The 20395-nt window shown below is 30.7% G+C and overlaps 2 protein-coding genes across 2 annotated transcripts; both read left to right on the plus strand.

The window, feature by feature from the left end:
* Nucleotides 1–6998: 6998 nt before the first annotated feature.
* LOC122587332 lies at nt 6999–9882 on the plus strand. Its single transcript, XM_043759466.1, has 3 exons — nt 6999–7862; nt 8930–9466; nt 9593–9882. The coding sequence occupies exons 1-3, from the start codon at nt 7062–7064 to the stop codon at nt 9689–9691; spliced, it is 1437 nt and encodes a 478-aa protein (XP_043615401.1). The 5' UTR covers nt 6999–7061; the 3' UTR covers nt 9692–9882.
* A 7830-nt stretch (nt 9883–17712) lies between these two features.
* Nucleotides 17713–19079, plus strand: LOC122587350 (AT-hook motif nuclear-localized protein 15). The gene has a single exon (XM_043759487.1). The coding sequence runs from the start codon at nt 17877–17879 to the stop codon at nt 18843–18845; it is 969 nt and encodes a 322-aa protein (XP_043615422.1). The 5' UTR covers nt 17713–17876; the 3' UTR covers nt 18846–19079.
* Nucleotides 19080–20395: the final 1316 nt, after the last annotated feature.

Raw genomic sequence — 20395 nt, forward strand, 5'->3', positions numbered from 1 at the left:
ATTTTGGAGCTTTTGAATTGCTTTCATGATACGATTCCTTTTGATCACAAAAGGCTAAATACCCTAAATTCCAAAATTTCTAATTAATTAAATTAGAATATACACACAAGGGACGTATATCGCTTCTTTAGTCATTGAATTAAATTTTATAGGTAAAGTTGGATCAACTTTAACCATTAAATTAAATTTTATAGGTAAAGTTGGATCAACTTTAACAATTAAATACAATGATCAGATTAAAATTTGATGTTTAAATCTTAACCATTAAATTTAATCCAATAGATAAAATTGATCCAACTTTACTTATAAAGTCGGATCGATCAACTTTAGTATCTCAATCCGTTTCTTTTCTACCACACAATCAATAATTTATGGAAGTCATTGAACTGTTTGAAGACTGGTAATTCAAACCCTTTTGTTGTCTCTAACTTTGCTTGAATAAAATACAAGAAGTAAATGTCTAATTAGCCCTTTTCAAAACCATCAATTTCCTAAATAAATTATTCCAAATTCCTCTAGAAGATCATTAAAAAACTTCCCGTTTCATGTTTTAAATATAGGTCTAAATCTAAATGTAATGTATATTTGAATTTTAAAATTGAAGTGAAAAACGGTTTTTATTATAAACGATTAGACATGAGCTTATAGGAGTGTCCTCCCACCAATGAAGGTCAGCTCAACTATTTAAAGTCGTTTCCGATTTTACTTAAGATTTTGAGTTTGATCCTTAGGGATGATAATTCTTTGGGTTTTTCTCTCTGAATACTTGTAAAGGCTCATGATCAACATATATCTCGTTGTTTAAGGTATGTGCATGGATTCACCATTATACGATAAGGTTTCCTTGAGTCATTGGCTAACTACTTCTAGAAGAAGTTCGAAGACGCAAAGAGGTGGGGTCAAGTTGCGGTCTATATATGTGTGAGAGAGAGAGAGAGAAGGGGGGGAGGGAGATACGAAGTATATATTTAGTTAATTTTCAGTTTAACCCAATTAGGTCTTCCAATTTAACAACTCACAATATTTGACAGCAATTAGCGAGTCTAGGATGATTATATCGTTACCTAATATTGCATAATTTTTGAAATGGAGTTACTACTTTTGGATAAACCAATTCCGACACCAGCCACACAACAAGTTAAAGTGATTCCATGAAGTATTAACACATTTATGAAATAATTTTATTAATTTTGAAAATTGTCAATTTGTTTTTATTAATAAAAGCCGTTAAAAAAAAAACCTATTTAGTGACATTTTTTAAGCAAAATGTAGTTATATATTTTACCTAGGGTTGTGATTATTTTAAAACTAAAATTTTCGTGAAAACTAAAAAAATGACCAAAACACGCTGTGATTTGAATTTAACACAGTGTGTATTCTAAAAACATATTTTGTTAAGTTTTAGATCACAGTGTGTTTGACCAGTTTTCTGGTTTTACGCGCTATCAAAAACATACTGTGATTAGATACTTAACATAATGTGCTTTTGCCCAGTTTTTTAGTTTTCATGAAAATTTTAGTTTACAAATGAGCATTTTTTTATTTTACCTAACCTTCTTAAAAATTGCTACTAAAGTTAAATTAGCGACATTTTTTTTGTGTGTTACTAAGGGAATCTCCAATGAATTTCCATGAAGATGTCATGTTTAAGCGGAGTTAATCAAATGGAAGTTTTTTCATAATTGCCACCAAGTTTATAAAGGCCCATGGAATAGTGAATGAAAAAAAGGAGAAATTGAGTGAGTGCAAAAATAGATATATAAAGATAAATCCTAAAGATTTTATCGACTTCAGGTTCCAATGAATTTCCATGAAGATGTCATGTTTAGGCGGAGTTAATCAAATGGAAGTTTTTTCATAATTGCCACCAAGATTATAAAGGCCCATGAAATAGTGAATGAAAAAAAGGAGAAATTGAATGAGTGCAAAAATAGATGTATAAAGATAAATCCTAAAGATTTTATCGGCTCCAGGTTGTTAATTTATGGAAAGAACTAATTTTTTCGATCACCTGTATCACTTGGTGGACTCTTTGGAGGTTTCGTAACACTTGCATCTTCGAACCTACAAAGACTAGGGATGGCAAGATTTTTTTATTGTATTGTCTATTATTCCTTCCAATTCCATTGGTTCGTTCGTAGGAATCGTATCATAAACCTTAGATGGGAAGAGCGGCTTTTGAATCCTCTTCTTGTGATGTGATCTTTTAAGCTAGCTCATCTTGAGCTTATATATTTATGTTGTTAAATTAAAAAAAAAATAATTTATGGAAAATTGAGAGACCAAGTTTTTTTTTTTATGTTGCAAAAGCCAAAAGTGCTAGTTTAAGGATATATATATATATATTATGGGAAAGTGAAGGTAGTGATATTATGTACCCAACTTTGATGAAATCTCTCTCACATGCTAATTTTTTAAACCATAAAATACACGGGGGACCAATTATTTATTCATTATATATAAATATTAAAAATTAGTATTTTGTGAGATGGATTTCACCCAAGTTAGATACATAACAGCACCACCTTCACTTTTCCCATATATTATACTATATAAACTAAATTTGCATGAATAGTGAAGCAGGCTGGTTGGTAGCTGGCTCAGCAGTATGCCTGCCTACTTAGGGTTTTTTTTTTCCTTTAATTTTAGTGTTTAAGTTAGCGTGTTGTGTAAATGTTAGCTTAACTTTCGGGGTTTTTTTTTTCATTTTATTTAAGGTGGTAATATTTTAATCTTTCACACTTTAACAATTAAATCCTTTTAAGACTTTTTGTTTTTACCATTAAAGTTTTATGTTTAACGATTAATGTGATACAACTTTAGTCTATTTTAATTTTCACAATCAAAGTTTTTATCTTCTTTATTTTATCTTTCAAAAACATTGCAAGTTTATATTTAGTCATCGAAGTTTTATGTTTTAAAATTAACGGTGTACTGTTTAACGATGTGTTTTTTGTTTTTTTTTGTCTAATGGTAACAGTTGACATGTTATAATTAATTACTTGCATTCAAGTCTATGTTCGGTTGTTATCCCAACCAACGGACGGGTATAACACTAGTTGTTATCATATAACTTTTGTTAAACCAATCCCATGTAGACATGAAGTTTATCAATTCTCATGTTTCTCCAGTTCGTGTATTTTTGGTACCCGATAGGCCGATAATAGTTTGATATAGGTAGTCTTCTGACTCTTACGAGATATTGGATCAAGGAGAAGGAAAGTCCAGGCATGGGTTTTGGTGGCTTAAGTAAGCCCAATCGCTTGCCAAAAAGTTCAGGGTAGGTTTGAGCTTGATTTATTTATTGCTGTAGCAGGCCCAATATTCACCTAATTGTACCTTTGTAATTATCAATCTATTATCCATAGGAAGACGGTTTTAGACGTGCAATTTTTGTCATCTCTAAAAATGTCTTATACAAAATTAAATTTAGGATTTTACTAGACATCTGTTCAATTAACTTAAACATGCTTAAAGTTTTAAATAATCTAATAATTACGATTAAACCAACCCTAGCATAAAATTCAATAATAACTAGCACATTACTCAAGCAATGCGGCGGTTTTCGTGACGGCGACAGTGTTGTAGTGGGGGACGGCTGTTGGTGGTAATGACGGCGTCGAGTGATGTTAGATGATTGATGTAAAAGTAATTGATATGAAGGTTTAATGTGGATATTTTAAAAAAAATGTTTGATAATGTTATATACTTATTAAAAGTATTTTAGATTTTTAGTCATTTCTTTATGTAACTTTCAATATGGAAGTATATAGTATAGAAGTATAGATATAGAGATAGATAATTATGAGATGTTTCGATTGTTGAGTCATAGTTGGTAATCCAACCATTCAGCCAATGTTATAAACGTTTTTATTTTTTTTAAAAGCTAAGTGTTACTAACGAATTACGGAAAGTATAGCATATATTATCTTTTATAACGAATATCTTGATTGAACAACCACAACAAACAAAAATAGTCTTGTCTTAAAATTCAAAATCATGTCAACTATGGTTAATCGATTTTCATGTTAGTCCCCACATATTTCATTTCTGCAAATAATATTTAGTTTGTTATTTAGTTTCGAGTGTTGTGAGTCAAAGATCAAATTGTATCTTAAGGGGGTACGTGTCATCACGTCGACACTACATCGTGAGTATATACAAGTACTAATATTGTCTTTATCCTGGAAACACATTTTGCGTCTCAAAGCAAATGATTGTGACTGGTTTAATTTGTTCTTCTTTTAGCATCTTGTGAAGCAATGAAGTCGACGATCGTTCTAACACAAATTTGGTCCAACGATTTTCATACCTTTGTAATTTGTAAACCTTTTGCAACTTATTGAGAAACTTAAAGTGCGTTTAGTTGGGTAAAACATCTTTTATCTTTTATTTTTGTTTTTCAAAAAACATGAAAGACACAAAATGTGTTCAAATCATATAAGATATGCCTAATAATAAGATGATGGCATGTGAAAAAATCAAGATGTAAGATTAGGAAAGAGAATTAGTGGAATTCACAGGTCAAATTCTTAATGTTTTAAGTTGATTTTTAGACATATGGGTTAGGTTGATTAATCATTTTCCAAAAATGTTTTTCATGAAAACAGAAAACATTATTTTTAAACTTTTCTATTAAAAATTAATTAAAATACTTTTTTATTGTTTTTCACTTTTCATTTTTTATAACCTCAAATTGTTTTTCATTTTTTAGTTTTGAATTCATTTTAAAAATTTTCATTTGTTTTTTAGAGATGAGAAACTTTTTTCGTTCTCTAAAAAATTAAAAATTAAAAATTAAAAAACATTTCTACTGCTAAACGGCAGATTGATGTTGATAAACTAATTTGGATGGTGTAATTGGGGATTAAGTAAAAGAGGGTATAGTTGGAAATGTCATTTAATTATTTAAAGGATTCTCAAGTTTTATATTTATTAAATTTAATTATTTTTTTTTGATAATTATGTTATTTTTAAATCTTAATAATGACATTTTTGATAATTTTTTTTGTTTTGAACAGCAATGACGATTGAATTTAACGACATTGTCTCTTCATTGTCTGATAGAGGTCGATCACGTCACCAGTATAGTTAATCCGAGGGCATGACTAGCGGTGGAAGTCTCACTACTATTCTGAAAGAGCTAAATGCTAGAAAAAACCCCTCATGTCCCACCTCATTGGCAAGGACTTCTCAATTTGTATTTCAAAAGTTTCGAACCTATAACTAACATTTGGCTGAAAGACATAAAGAACATTAAATTTTTAGTAGGTTAATAATGACAAATATGAAATTTTTCCTTTTTTATATATACTCCATATTTGCGAGTGTACACCGAAAAATCGATAACATCACAAGTGAAAGCTAAAAAAGTGATGCCAACGTTAAGAAATCAATGTTCAAGTTTTATTTCAATGAATAAATAAATAAAATTAATTTTTTATTCTCTATTAATTTTTAAGGTGTAAGTTTTAACATTATTTTAATCGGGTTCGTGTTAAACAGTTTATTACAAAATATATCTTCAATTTTGAACACTTCAAACAAGAAACTTTGTTATCTAGACTTGAACTACTCGGGTTCTTGTTAGACAGTTTATTGCAAAATATATCTTCAATTTGAACACTTCAACAAGAAACTTTGTTATCCAGACTTGAACTCGAAACAAAGAGGCCTTAGGTGACTTGTAAAAACACATGATTACCTCCCAATATGTCTACAAAATGTCTCCAAATATGTTTATGAAAAAATTCGAACCTAAAAGAGCATAAGTTTTATATTATTATAGCATCGTATCCGCGTAACGTGACGGCGGTGATGACGATGATGTGTTTTGGTGTCGGTAACGGGTGGTGATTACATCAACAATTGGTGTCGAGTGGTGTAACCGTATAAGTTGATGTAATGGTGATAGTGGAAATATTTTAAAATATAAGGACTTAGAATGTACATTAAGGTTTTAAAGTGTAAGTTAATTCGTTAAGGGCAAATTTGGTAATCTCTAATAACCCTTTTCATAGAGGATGTTTCTTAAGAGTAATTTAGTAATTTTGCATCTAACATTTCCTAACACTTTCCAAAAATAAGGAGATTGATAATTATTACTCGTATGAAGGAGTATACATATACCATAATTTAATATCTTATATGTGTTCATAGATTTATTTGTAACTGTAATTTAAAGTTTGTAAATTTTTAGCAAGGACGGTCGATATAATGCATGCTTTTTTATACACGTTACATTCTATTAGATGGCGAGCTTTTAAGGAAATTATATTCATATGTAAATACGGATCTATACTATATAATAAATAAAATAGGCTCATGTTGAAAGTTATATAGAGAATGAATAAAATGCCATTGATGATTATATAACACTATCAACATTTTTTTTAAAATTATCGACATTACCAATTTACATTAATTATTTTAACATCAATTATCTAAAATCACTCAATGCCGTCACTACTCACTATCACCAAAAGCTGTCCACCACCACATCGTTATCGCCACGAAAATTGACGCATTGCGCAGATAACGTGCTAGTATTTCTATAATTTAAATTATTGAGTTTTATACATATTTTATTAAATTAAATTAATACAAAGCGAAAGTAAATTTACGCATATTAATAAAATTTTCAAAAGTTTAAAAAGAAAAAAATAATAATAATAAATAAATAAATAAAAATAAATAAATAAAAAAATTCTATAATTTTGGAGCTTATATCGTAACTGTAAAGTAATCCATCGTTAGTAAAATTTAATTCTTTCTTTATCCCAAATCTTCTTCTTCCTTTTTCTTGTTCTTTAATTAATTTTACCACAAAAACCATAATTACAAATTTTCTGAGATTCTCTATACATATTTGGCCGGTATATACTACTCCAAATTCTCCAATACATTCACTTAAACAACACACGTGTCCTCTTCATCAATCTTTTTTTCTTCATCTAGCTATTTTAAGGCTTTTGTTCTGTAAAACATATCAGCCTTCATTTCCTTATCTTAAATCCCCATTAAAACCTCTTCAAAATTCTGTTTTTTTTCCAAACAAGATTATGACCAATGTTCGAGACCTCAAGAATGTTTTCCATCACAAAATCAATGAAGCCATAACTACTTCGTTAAAGTTAACACTCATTGTTTCCGTAGTTTTCTCAATATTATTCGTCTTGTTATCAAGTTTCCGTGGCCAACCATCTAGGTTGGCCTTGGCTCCAAATTGTCTCCTCAATGCTCAAGCACCGGGTTCTTCTGCAGAACCTGGTACTGACATATCCCATGTGCTTTTTGGTATTGGTGGGTCAGTCCATACGTGGACTGACCGTTGCTACTATTCAGAGCTATGGTGGCAACCAAATAAAACCCGGGGGTTTGTTTGGTTAGACCAACCTCCGGTTTTAAATACTTTTTCCCATCCAAACTCCATACCTTTTAAAATATCCGAACCCTTGACCCGTCTAGAAAACGTAGGGTCAGGTCCAGCGGTTCGGATAGCTAGGATCATTTTAGAATCATTTAATCTCGGGTTGCCCGAAGTTAGATGGTTCGTTATGGGAGATGATGATACGGTTTTTTTTGTTGATAATTTGGTTTCGGTTTTATCTAAATATGATCACCGAAAAATGTACTACATTGGTGGAAGCTCAGAGAGTGTAGAGCAAGATATAATGCATTCATATGACATGGCGTTTGGCGGTGGTGGGTTTGCCGTGAGTTACGGTTTAGCGGCGGAGCTTGCCAAGATTTTTGACGGTTGTCTTGGTCGTTACCAGTATTTTTATGGGTCGGATCAACGGGTTTGGGCTTGTGTGAAAGAGCTCGGTGTTTCATTAACAAAAGAAGATGGGTTTCACCAGGTAAATTTGTAAAAATTAATTTTTAGCTACAAATGATTTATTACGAGTATTATTTTCTTTTGTCTAGCTATATACATACAATATATTTTTATTTAATAACATTAATTTGAAGAAAAAAAATACGAGGAAAAAAAGATCATATACATCCCACATGACATGATGATAGGATGGTTGGTTATTATTAGTGATTTGAATTCGTGGGTGATCTTAAAAAGACCAGAAACATAGATAGAAATATATGTGTGGGACAAGTGTCCCCTTGAAACATGTACGTGTCGTGTATGTTGGTTGCTTCTTCCCTCGAACATAAATTAACTTAGCTAGGAAGAAATTTTTTTTATTTGAATAAAAATGCCCACTAAAAAAAGATTGTATCGAGTTGTGCTTTAATTGATTGATGTTGAATACATTTTGTATGTTTGTCTAAGATTTAATTATATAGGTTTTAATCGCTTTTCTATAATTTTAAAAGAAAAAAAAAAGTTGAAAAAAATAGAAGTTTAACTTTTGAATGTACGTATAGCATAAATCATATCAAGACCAGCAGCAATAACAACGATACCTAATTTCTTCAAAATTTGATGTATGAAAAAACTGAAATGTAGAACCGTGAAAAATAATACATAAATATATCATGCTTAGAGGATACTATTACTATATTATATTCCAATGAGTTAAAATGCAAAATGGTATATGATTTAGGAGAACGAAAACAAGCCACATGTACAAAGAATGTATATGTTTGAAGTTTGCTCATAATTTGTGCTCATGAACCAAGGTCATTGTAAATAGAAAATTTGGAATACAGAAAAGGATATTGTTGGGTATGACTTTGATTTATGTAAAGTTGGAAATAGAAAGTGTAGAACGTGGATTTCAACTGCTTTGGAGACACATTGATTAAAGTAGTCCTAGGTACTCTTAAATCATTTATTTATTTCTATATACGTGTCCATCATCACAATCCTTTTCGCAACATTCCACCTACTTTTTGAAATTTTGATTTTTGATGTTCATTTGTGAGTATGGATGTGAAATGACGAGTTTACCCTGGTCGATTTTCATAGTTGGATATTAGAAGAGATGCATATGGTTTACTAGCGGCACATCCTATGACACCATTGGTATCACTCCATCACCTTGACTATATTAAGGCATTGTTACCGAACCGGACCAAGTACGAGTCCTTAGACGCCCTCATTCAAACCTACCGGATGGACCCGCCTCGTGTATTGCAACAATCAATTTGCTACTACAAAACATGGTGGCATAGATGGTCTATATCCGTCTCATGGGGTTACACGGTTCAGATATATCCATCTTTGTTGGCGGCTCATGAGCTTGAAATGCCGTTGCAAACGTTCCTGACATGGAGAAGCTTTAAGGACGGGCCTTTCACGTTTAATACCCGGCCTCTGTCTAGCGACCCATGTGAACTTCCAGCAATGTATTACATAAGCCAGGTTCGAGATGCTGGAAATGACACGGTGACTACTTACAAAAGAGATGAATCGGTCAAGAGGTGTGAAAAAGGGAATTATCCTCATACGGTAGACACCGTTGTAGTCTTAGCATCAAAGATGAATCCTAATTATTGGGTCGAGGTACATTACAAACATCATTGATTTTTTTCGTTTTACTTAACGTATTATTGTTGTGTCGCAACAAAAATAGCAGGAAAATAGTTCTTAAGGAAATATTATGCATAACCGAATTGGTATGATGTGCAGGGGCCAACAAGACAATGCAGTGAGATCAAGGGCTGGAAGTATAATACTATGGAAGTACGGGTCAGAAGTTGTAAAGATGGAGAGACAATCACTAGTTAAATAGATCTATCAGGTTAATTTATACTCTATATATCAATACGGGTATATAATGCAAGGTATAGTATATATATTTCAGGACCCCGGGTTTATATAGCTTGATATATTGTACGAGTAGAATTGTAGTAGTGTATATAACCATTTTGATCTTTTCACGACTCATTACATTAACATAAGTATGACCTTGTGCGCGATATTGCGTTATGAGTCTGCATTGAACATTACGTTTGATATGATGGTACCAATTATGGGCATTTTTGGAACGATTTATCAACTTAAAAGTTGTCGGTTCAAGTCTCACTAAAATTGATTGATGTATATATAATAGATAAAAGTATAGTTTTGCCATTATTTAAGAAAAAAAATGACATTATTGTTGATGGTGGGCAAAGGGAGCAGTAGCACTAATAACACTGATGGGGCATATATGTTGGCATTTGACTACAACCACCATATGTGTTGAGTTTTCTCCATTTTCCACATCAATCAATTAATCAAATGATCGAATTCATACAATTTTTTAAATGTCACAATAAAGTCAACTTATTGAAGTGTTCCATTCGAATAGTATGTTTGGTTTATACAAACCTAAAAATGTTTGGTGAAACTTACCTAAAAATGTTTGGTAGAGCACTAAACCTAAAAACAGTTGCACCGTCGATAGGGCCAACACATGGAATTAATGGTATTGATCTTCCGTAGACGAGTCTTTTATCATTTCGTTTTCATTATTTGACTCGATTAGCCACATGAGGACATTTATATTCTACCGCTATCACCTACATTATGCATGTATAGATATAATCCTAACAAAACTATTAAAATAAATGGATAAAAACTCAAAATAAATTTTCATGTTTTAATGATATTCTTACAACAATATTTATTCATTTACAACAATAACTGCATTATACAATTATACATATACTGTACAATAAAATTTGTACCATTGTTGTAGATGGCTAATTATTGTTTTAGCTATATCACTACCCTTATGAAATACCTGGCAGATTTTATTGTTTCACGTTAAAATGGACCAAATATGTTGGCTACAGTTTGGTTTGGTTGTGCTTTGGGTCCTTTGGGGTCTCGGTTCGGGTTGGTTTTAGAGTCTGCCATCATAAAGGATTTATTTAACATGGATTTACTTTCACCAGCCCAATGGAGACCCTCGTACAGCCCAAGATTCTATAAGAAGTTATTTTCGCAACCGAGTGTGTGGACCCAACAATAGAACTACGCCACTAGAGTCTTATATATATCTTTGTAATCTACACCTCACCACATTCTATCGAAATAACCAAATTACTTCATCATTTGATCTGCTCAATTAGAAGCCCAAGACCTAGACATATTAAGTTACACACATCATTACCCGTAAATGTTTCTTTTAGGTATACATTTTTTTTTATCTACTATAACAACATTATTGCAAAAGGTGTGATCCAAATAATAACAAAAGTGTATTCAAGGAATAAATAGAAAAACCAAATGTTCAATTGTGTGAGAGTTTTATTTAAGAAACTAGATTATTTTCTCACGTAATACGTGGGTAAATACATGTAACTAATTATACATTAATCCTTATTAATTACATTCATTGACAACTATATATATACATTACATATTGTTAAATAATAATTCAAAATCTTGTGCTTAACGTTATATATGATTTCTCAATGCACTTTTAAAAATTATATGTAAAATCTCTAAGATTTAAAACAAACGTTTACCTAATTTTTCAAAACAACTGTATTACGAAGTATATTATCAATGCATGCTCAACAAACATAAAAATCGATCACATAAATAAAAAAATACATACAATTGAGATTGATTTATGTGATCATTTATATTCGTTAAATATTCATCGATAATTTTTTTATTTTATTTGAAATGTCATATATCATTGAAACCAACACATTTTAAATATCTATCTAATGAAATTTATTGGAAGGGTGTTTGGGATCACGTTTTGAAGTGACTATTTTATTATTACGTTTGTAGAACAAGAATAATCTAAAAAATTGTTTAGATGAAAAGTGATTATTTGATATGAAATTACAGTTTTTGAGAAGGATGTACATACATGTTTTTTCCAAACGCAGTTTTGAAAACGCAAAATTTAATTTGTAAACGCATCACTAAACATCCCTTAGGATTGATTCTATGAACTTTTTTATTATATATTGTTAGATTTACGGTCTGTACGTTTGTTAAACATTTCGAATTGTAATCTCATTAAAGGCGAGGCCAATGAACAGTGTCATGTGCCACGTGGTGCTATTCTATTGGTCTCGCCTGTATCCCGCGTTTTTTCCAGATTTTGCCATATCGGATTCCGTTAAGGTTATTTTTTGTTCGGTTTTTCTTGATTTTCTACATAGTTTTTTTTGCTTTTGTTATAAGGAAGTATCTACAAATAGGAAAATATGATTTGACTTGTACACAACTCCACAACAAAGTATAAATACATACATAAGGTGTATAGAATAAATCGATTTGAGAAATAATATATATGGTGTATTAATTAAAAGAGAAAAGTAAATATGCGGCTGTTATGCACCCAACATGAATGAAAAACCCTTCACATACCAATATTTTAATATTTTGAATAAATGCTTACCCCTCATGATTTTTATGGTTTTTAAAAAAGGTATTAAGTATGTGAAGAGTTTTTCACCTAATTTAAGTGCCTAACAGCATCATATTCCATCCGCTAATTAGTAGTCTAAAAATAGATGGGTTTTTCACCCAACTTAAATACATCAACATTTTGAAATTCAAAAGCAATAAACGTATCATTGCCTTAGTATGATACATATGCTCGTTCAGAATTAATACTATTGCACATGTATACATTGGTAACAATTAGATTTACAACATATATTTAGTAGTAATAGTAATCAGTAGTCTAAAAATAGATGATGATGTCATTGAAACAATATAAAGGTTAAAATTTAAAGTTACTTTTCATTTAAGGGTTGTAACTTTTTTAGAAATTAAATGTCTCTTTTATAGTTATTGTTAGATAGTCATATGCACATGAGAGAAAAAATCACAAAATATATGGACATATGCAAAACAAAAACCTAATTTAAATTGTCAAAATAGAAAAATAGAGATAAAGTATAGATAATAAAAATAAATAAGCATATTTATAACATCATTAAATGGAAATTGAAATTTTTATAGGATAGGATTTTTTTAACAAAACTTTCTAAAAAAATTTTGTTTTAGTATATAAAGAAGTTATATACTATATTAAGAAACTATCAATTACTGATAGTTTAAAATGGTACCTAGACTATCCACCATATTACTGATTTCATACCTATAACTTTAAAATTACTCTCATCATACCCAACTTATCAATTCTCCACACGGACGATACCTGACCTAACGGGCGTCAGTTTGGCCGTTAAGTTGGGGTATGACTACGGTAAATTTTTAAGTTTTAGGTATGAAACCAGTAATATAGTGGATAGTCCAGGTGTCATTTATATAATTAACCATTATTATTATTATTATTATTATTATTATTATTATTATTATTATTATTATTATTATTATTATTATTATTATTATGGTTGTTGTTGTTGTTGTTTTAATTACACAAAGTATTATTTAGGAATAAATAATTTTAAAAAGTACATTGATATTTTTTGTAAATATTTACTTTTATTTTATAAAAGAATACTTTATTTTTATAAAAAATATTGTAAATATTTAGTTTTTTTTATTAAAAACTATCAATCAATCAAATTATAGATCCATGATAATTTTATTTATTTCATATTTATTTATTTTTATTTAAAAAAAATAAGTAAATCGGAAGCAGTACATTAATTTCATGTAAAGCATTGATAAATGAACGTGAAGTCTTGAATGGATACCACCACATGTAGTTGATTAAATCTGTTTTGAGCTGATTCAAACCTTACATAGTAGTTGTACAGATACTAATGTAATACAAGAAATTATGATATTCTTTCCGGTTCACCCCTTTAAAAAAAAAGATTGAAAAATATTTTTTATAAAAATAAAAACTTTGTACTAAAAATGATCTTTTATAAAAGAAAATATTATTTTTATTAAAAAATAAATTTTATAAATAATAGTTTTTGAAATGTTAATAGTTTTTAATTAAAAATTAAATATTTACAATAATAATAATAATAATAATAATAATAATAATAATAATAATAATAATAATAATTACATAAATGATATCTGGACTATCCACCATATTACTGTTTTCATACCTAAAACTTTAAAATTTACGGTAGTCATACCCCAACTTAACGGCCAAACTGACGTCCGTCAAGTCAGGTATCGTCCGAGTGAAAAATTGATAAGTTGGGGTATGATGAGAGTAATTTTATAAGTTATAGGTATGAAACCAGTAATATGGTGGATAGTCCAGGTATCATTTCAGTAAATAACCCTTATATTTATTTTAAGCAATTATATCAGTAATTTTATGGTATTTTGTTACTTCATCTGAGAAAACCATTTGTCAAACTTTTATTGCAGGCTGAATTTTGGATGAACTAATGCGAAGGGGTGTAAGCAGCTCGCTCTCACAGTCTCACTCCTCAGGTTCGGCTGTCAGTTTCAAATCTTGAATCAAAACTGATCGATAGATGTGCTTAAGATGGAGATGGAAACATGAGTTCATAGTTCTCCACATCTAAAAAAGCTATGTGCAAGTGGTTTAGTTTTTCCTTGTCCTTCGCCATACATTTTATATATCACCTCAAATGTTTTGTTATCTGACACATTAATTTCACGTTTTATGCACATCTACTTGCCACAAATTTATAAATTACTTTTGTTCTTGTATACAAGAAAATCTTTCTTTGTTTTTTTTTTAAAAGCAACATTCAATCTTAGTCCTACTTTTAAATTACACGCATGCTTGGAATGAAATGTAGTACTTTCGAAAACCCTATCAATTCACTTTACAAATGTGAGAAGTGAGACTCAAACCCAGATAGATCCTCTAAGGTCAAAGATTTTACCAATGTGTCACAAAAACTTTAATGACTCTATGTTCCTCGACAATCTTTACATTGACAAAACTCATGTTTAAAAGAGTTCTTATCCACCCACTTCAACGTCTCTAAGGTACCATTGTAACTTTATGAGGATTAGGTCTGATCCTACTAAGTTGCATTCCCTGTCTTTTAGGGGTGTTAATGTGTCAGGTTGGATTATAGTTAGGTGGGTCGGGTTATCCGGGTTTTCAAAAGATAACTTATTACCCTTAAGCCAAACCATGTAAGAACTTGAATTATCTAGATTCGGGTTATTCATGTTGGCTTAGGTCTAGTTATCTACATAAGCCCAAATTGATATTAAAAGAAACTTGGCAGCCCAATTGATGTATTTAACGTCAAAATAGCTAGAGATTTATTTTGGGTGTATAATAGGTATCTTGGTGTTTTATCTATAAGCGATGATGGCTTGCCAAAGAATGACGTTGGATGGTAATTCCAAGCGGTTAAAATTTGAGGAATCAGAATTAGATTAAAATGTTATTCAAAGTAAATTCGAGTTTGGAGGAAAGGGTACGTATGTTATTGACATGGATATATAACTAGTCCTAATATCCGTACGATGTATGTTAGCTATATAAATTATATCATAAAGAAATTCAAATATGTCTCATACATGATTCGTGAGTATGAAATAAATTATGATTAAAGTAAATCGATGATAATAAACAATAATGATATATATAATATATGTTTAGTTAGAGTTTGGATTTATCTTAAATTTTAGAATAACATCAAAATTGGAACTTGTAAGCATAGTAAATGACGACAAATAGCCTTGTGATTTCGGATCGTAAATTCAAAGTTTTGAAATCTTCGTATTAATAACGTATTAATAGTAATAGGAGTTGGAGAATTAAGGAAAAAAATATAATTTATTAATGAGAAAACGATCAACATATAAGGTTATAATGTCTTTTGTATTAATAAGCAAAAAATTAGAGTTTAATTATAAGTCTAATGAGAAAATTGAATATGTATAAAAAAGTTAATTTAATAAAATAAATAAATTAAAAAAGACACGAGTCGATCAAGGATTATGCCACGGGTCATTGCAATAACATCCCAATCCTGTTTTAGTTTATTGGTAGATACAAATTAATCAAAATGTTTCTAAAATCGTAATACTTTTTGAGTTTTTGTATGGGGTAAATGTTTGTTTAATGTCACTACAATAGCCAACAAAAATTCGCCTGAACCTATAAATAATAAGGTGTACAAGATCAACAACAAATAAGATGGAAATAATTAGCATTTGCTAAAATGTATTTATTTTTTAACCGGATATGTTCTTTTTATCTGAGCCGACAATCATTATATTTCGTTGGAAATTTCAAGATTCTAATACAGGTTTATTTTTATTTTTTATTATTTTTTTTCTCTTTTGGGTATGTTTTTTTCTCAAGGCATATATCTTATGACTCAGCATGGCATAAGAAAAACATTGTTGGTGAGCCTAGATGGCTGATAACTCAGTTTTTTTATATGTCATCTGAAGTTCTACTTTAGTAGTACAGTAAGAAAAGATATAATATATATGATGATACATATTATATATGGCTGTTATAACTTCTTGCATCTTATTATTTTAATCTATAAAAAACATGAAGCTCAATCTTTTATTTATTATATAATAAATATTGAAAAATTATAATGTGAGAAATTATATACCAAACTTAAGTATCTAACAGACATATATTTATTTATTTTCATTATATATTTTTGAGAATTATATATATACTATTTAAATTCTTTTCGTGTGAATAGTAAAGAATAATAACTGGCAGGTGACTTGGTAGCCTGCTTGCTTGATTAGTTTTTTTTATTCAATATTTTAACTATTGTGTTTTGTAGATATTAGTTTGCCTTTTTGGGTTTTTTATATTTTACTTTGATATTTATCATTATTTTTAGGGTGATAATGTTTTGTTGTTTCACACTTTAATTACAAAATCTTTCAAGATTTTTTACTATTAAAGTTTATGTTTGATATATCATTGTGTTTCGCTTTTTTTTTTTTTCACGATGAAAGTTTTAAACTTGTAAGAAGTTTACAATTTTTTATGTTGCCATCAAAGTTATGTGTTGTAAGATCTATGTATTGTTTAAGAATGTGGTTTTTTTTTTCTATTGATAATCGTTGACATGTTAAAATTAATAACATGCATTCAAGTCTGATCGTTAACCGGGTATAACACTAACTATATTTATTTAAAATTACCGTTATACTCGTAATATATTAATCCATTCAAAACATTATAAACATTTTATTTGTCAAACATAACTACATGAAAGAAAGAGATGAAAGCAAACAAAACCCAAAATGGAGAGATGCATTTGGTCAAAAAAGGAATAATGAAACTAGTCAATTCCAAACCAAAGAAAGAGATCTCAAAGAAGGTGATCCAAATGCAAATTGCAACGCGTAACACCAAAAATTGTCAAATATTACCATAATTTCACCAGCTGTATTCATTGTTCCCCCCAAAACACAACCCTTATTTGGCCTCCCCATCACTTTTCACTATCTCCAACAAAAGGATAACAATCAAACCGCCATATTCTATCGTACTCCTGACCTCCCTTATCGTACACCCTTTTCTTTTCTAAACCTACACCCCCCTCTTCTCACACACACTCTCTCAAAAATTATCAACCTCATCTTCTCAGACCTGAAACAACAACTAGACTAGTAGACTGTGACTCTATATTTTAGGTCAGTCGGTCAGTCAGATATATAGTCTGTCTACTATTACCATCCCTTTAATTTAGCTCCTTTGAAATATTTTCAAATCTTACCTTTTTTGAATACAAATCTTGGAATTAGTGTTTCATAGCTTGTTTGCTTTATTTTTAGTATTGCTGTTTTTTTTTTCTTTCAATATATCTTTTTGTTTTCCAACCAAAAAATCTGTGTTTTCCAAGATTAGTTTTCTTTTTCTTTTCATGCAAATGGGTTTTTATTTGTTTGTTTGCAAGTAGATATATAGATAAGTATTATCCTTTTTTTTCTTTTCTTGAAATTTGGTATTTTGTTACAAGATAAAATCTTGAAAGTGATATCATTGTCCAACTTGTGTTTTTTGTTCTTTCATTTATATTGAAACGATAAAAAAAACACTATTATTATGGCAAATAGATGGTGGGCAGGAAATGTTGGAATGAATAATAATCCGATGACATCTTCCGGTCAACAACCACCGTCACTTCACCTGAGAAACCCACCGGTGGTGGATAATGATGATAACAAACCACCACCCATAATGTTGACCAAAAATGTTGACCAAAGTAACAACAATGGTGACAACAATGATGATGAAGAGTTTGAAAACCAACAACACAACAATAACAGCATTGTTGTCAGAGGTGGGTCTTTAGAGATTTCTGAGCCGACAAGCTCCGGCGGTGGTCGCCGGCCAAGAGGTAGACCACCTGGGTCAAAAAACAAACCAAAACCACCTATTGTTATTACTAAAGAAAGCCCAAATTCACTAAGAAGTCATGTTTTGGAAATTACTAATGGGAGTGATATAAATGATTGTATTTCAACTTTTGCACGGCGGCGCCACCGTGGGGTTTCGGTGTTGAGTGGTTCTGGGATTGTTACTAATGTGACTCTCCGGCAGCCAGCGGCGCCAGGTGGGGTGTTGAGTTTACAAGGAAGGTTTGAGATATTGTCTCTGTCTGGTGCTTTTTTGCCGACTACAGCGCCGCCGGGGGCTACTGGGTTGACGGTGTATTTGGCCGGAGGTCAAGGTCAGGTGGTGGGTGGGACGGTGGTTGGTCAACTGATTGCGTCAGGTCCGGTGATGGTGATTGCGGCGACGTTTACTAGTGCTACTTATGAAAGGCTGCCATTGGATGATGAAAGTGGAGGAGGGAATGTTGAAGGAGGTGAAATGCAATTGCCAGAAAGTTTAGGGGTGAATACTGTTAATAGTCCTAAATCTGGAGGTGGTGGGTCTCAGAGTGATAACATTCCTAGTTCTTCAATGCAACAAGTTTACAATCAGCCCCCTAAGCTATTACCAAATGGTCAAATGCATCAGGATATGTTTTGGGCTACTCCTCCACGTCCTTCTCCATCTAATTACTAGCTGTTGTGAAAGTTAAGAAAAGTTGTTTGGTTGGTTAGAAAGAAGTTTAGAGTAGAAATTAGGAAAGTGGATTTTTGGTTATCTTTAATTAATATATTATTAATATTAGGCTAATTAGCTAGTATTTTAAGGTTTAATTACTTTTGTTAGTATTTTGTGATGTAATTTTACTGTGACCTCTTTCCTACTTTGGGGCTTAGTTTGGTGATTTTAAAAGCTAGTTTTAGTTTACTATTTTTGGCAATGTTCATCTTTTTCTTTTTTCTATTTCTACTTAAGATAGATAAAGAAGGTTCCATTTTTAACAATTTTAGAAGGCTTTTAAAATTCGCTTGGAAAAAGGATGAATGGTTTCATGTTTTCCAAGATGAAAAAAGTTGAGGGGTTCAATCATCTTTAGCCAGGTCTTTTGCTTTGGTTTGAAGATTTCATCCCACTTGCACCACCTTCCAGAGACTATAGTAAAGAGAACTTACTTTTTCATATTTTGGTTAGAACTTAGAACTACCGTTAAAAAATATAAAAAAATGTCTAAGAAGACATGAAAATCGAGTGTATTTTTACATGTTTTTACTAGCATGATGGTCTCGTATGGTATGTCATGTTAATTAGCTTAGTGCCTTGGTACATATTTTTTATTTTGTATAACATTATGTCACCATTTTATGTTAGCCTTAAACATGTAGCTAGAGAGATTTTGGGACCCTTCAAAAATATACAAAAATTTTGCTCAAAAATGAGAAATTGGTGGATTCTGTTCTGTTAAATAAATTTCCAAAAGTAGTAAATAGTGACAAGATGTATGAATTGTGGACAGATCTGCTGTGTTCATTTATGTCCAATCAAGTCTCTTGTCAACTTGTGTGCGCATTTAAAAACCACCTTCCAAATATGATCCATTCTCACATAGAAATTTTTGTATGAAAAATAATGATACTGTGGATACTTTGATACTAATCCTCATGCAACATTTTAAGTAGTTTTATTGCTTTGAACACCTATCAATAGACTGATAGAGCAACTTTCAAAAAGCTTAAAATTATATTATATATAATATTAAAGTCAATAATAATATAATAGTTATCTAATAGATCAACTTTTAGAAAGCTAGCTAAATACAAATTGATAGAAAATTGAGACAGGAAAAGACAAATATTAATTGTAGATGATGCTAATTAGACAGAGATTATGTAAAGGAAAAGCTATACACACCAATTTCTTTTGTTAGACTATTAGGAGCAAGATGTGATATTTTACTTTTTCCGTCCCGGAATGCCCCGAAACACCTAGGAACATCCGGAACATTGTCCCGAGGGGCGTTATATGTCAAACAAAAGTGGAGGGCGTGTAAAAATGGACTCGTCCATTTGAAGAAGAAAAAGAGCCGTTGGCTCACTACCCCACACCAAACGGCTAGTAGCCAAATTTTTTTGATATTAACCTTTTTTATTTCTTATATATATGCAAACTTGGCCTACAAAAGGGGAATTTTTTTTTAAGGTCTTGTTCCAACATGAAATGGAAGAAAGCCTTTTGATGAGTGAATTGTC

Source organism: Erigeron canadensis, chromosome 2 (assembly GCF_010389155.1).
Source record: "Erigeron canadensis isolate Cc75 chromosome 2, C_canadensis_v1, whole genome shotgun sequence".
Lineage (NCBI taxonomy): Eukaryota > Viridiplantae > Streptophyta > Magnoliopsida > Asterales > Asteraceae > Erigeron > Erigeron canadensis.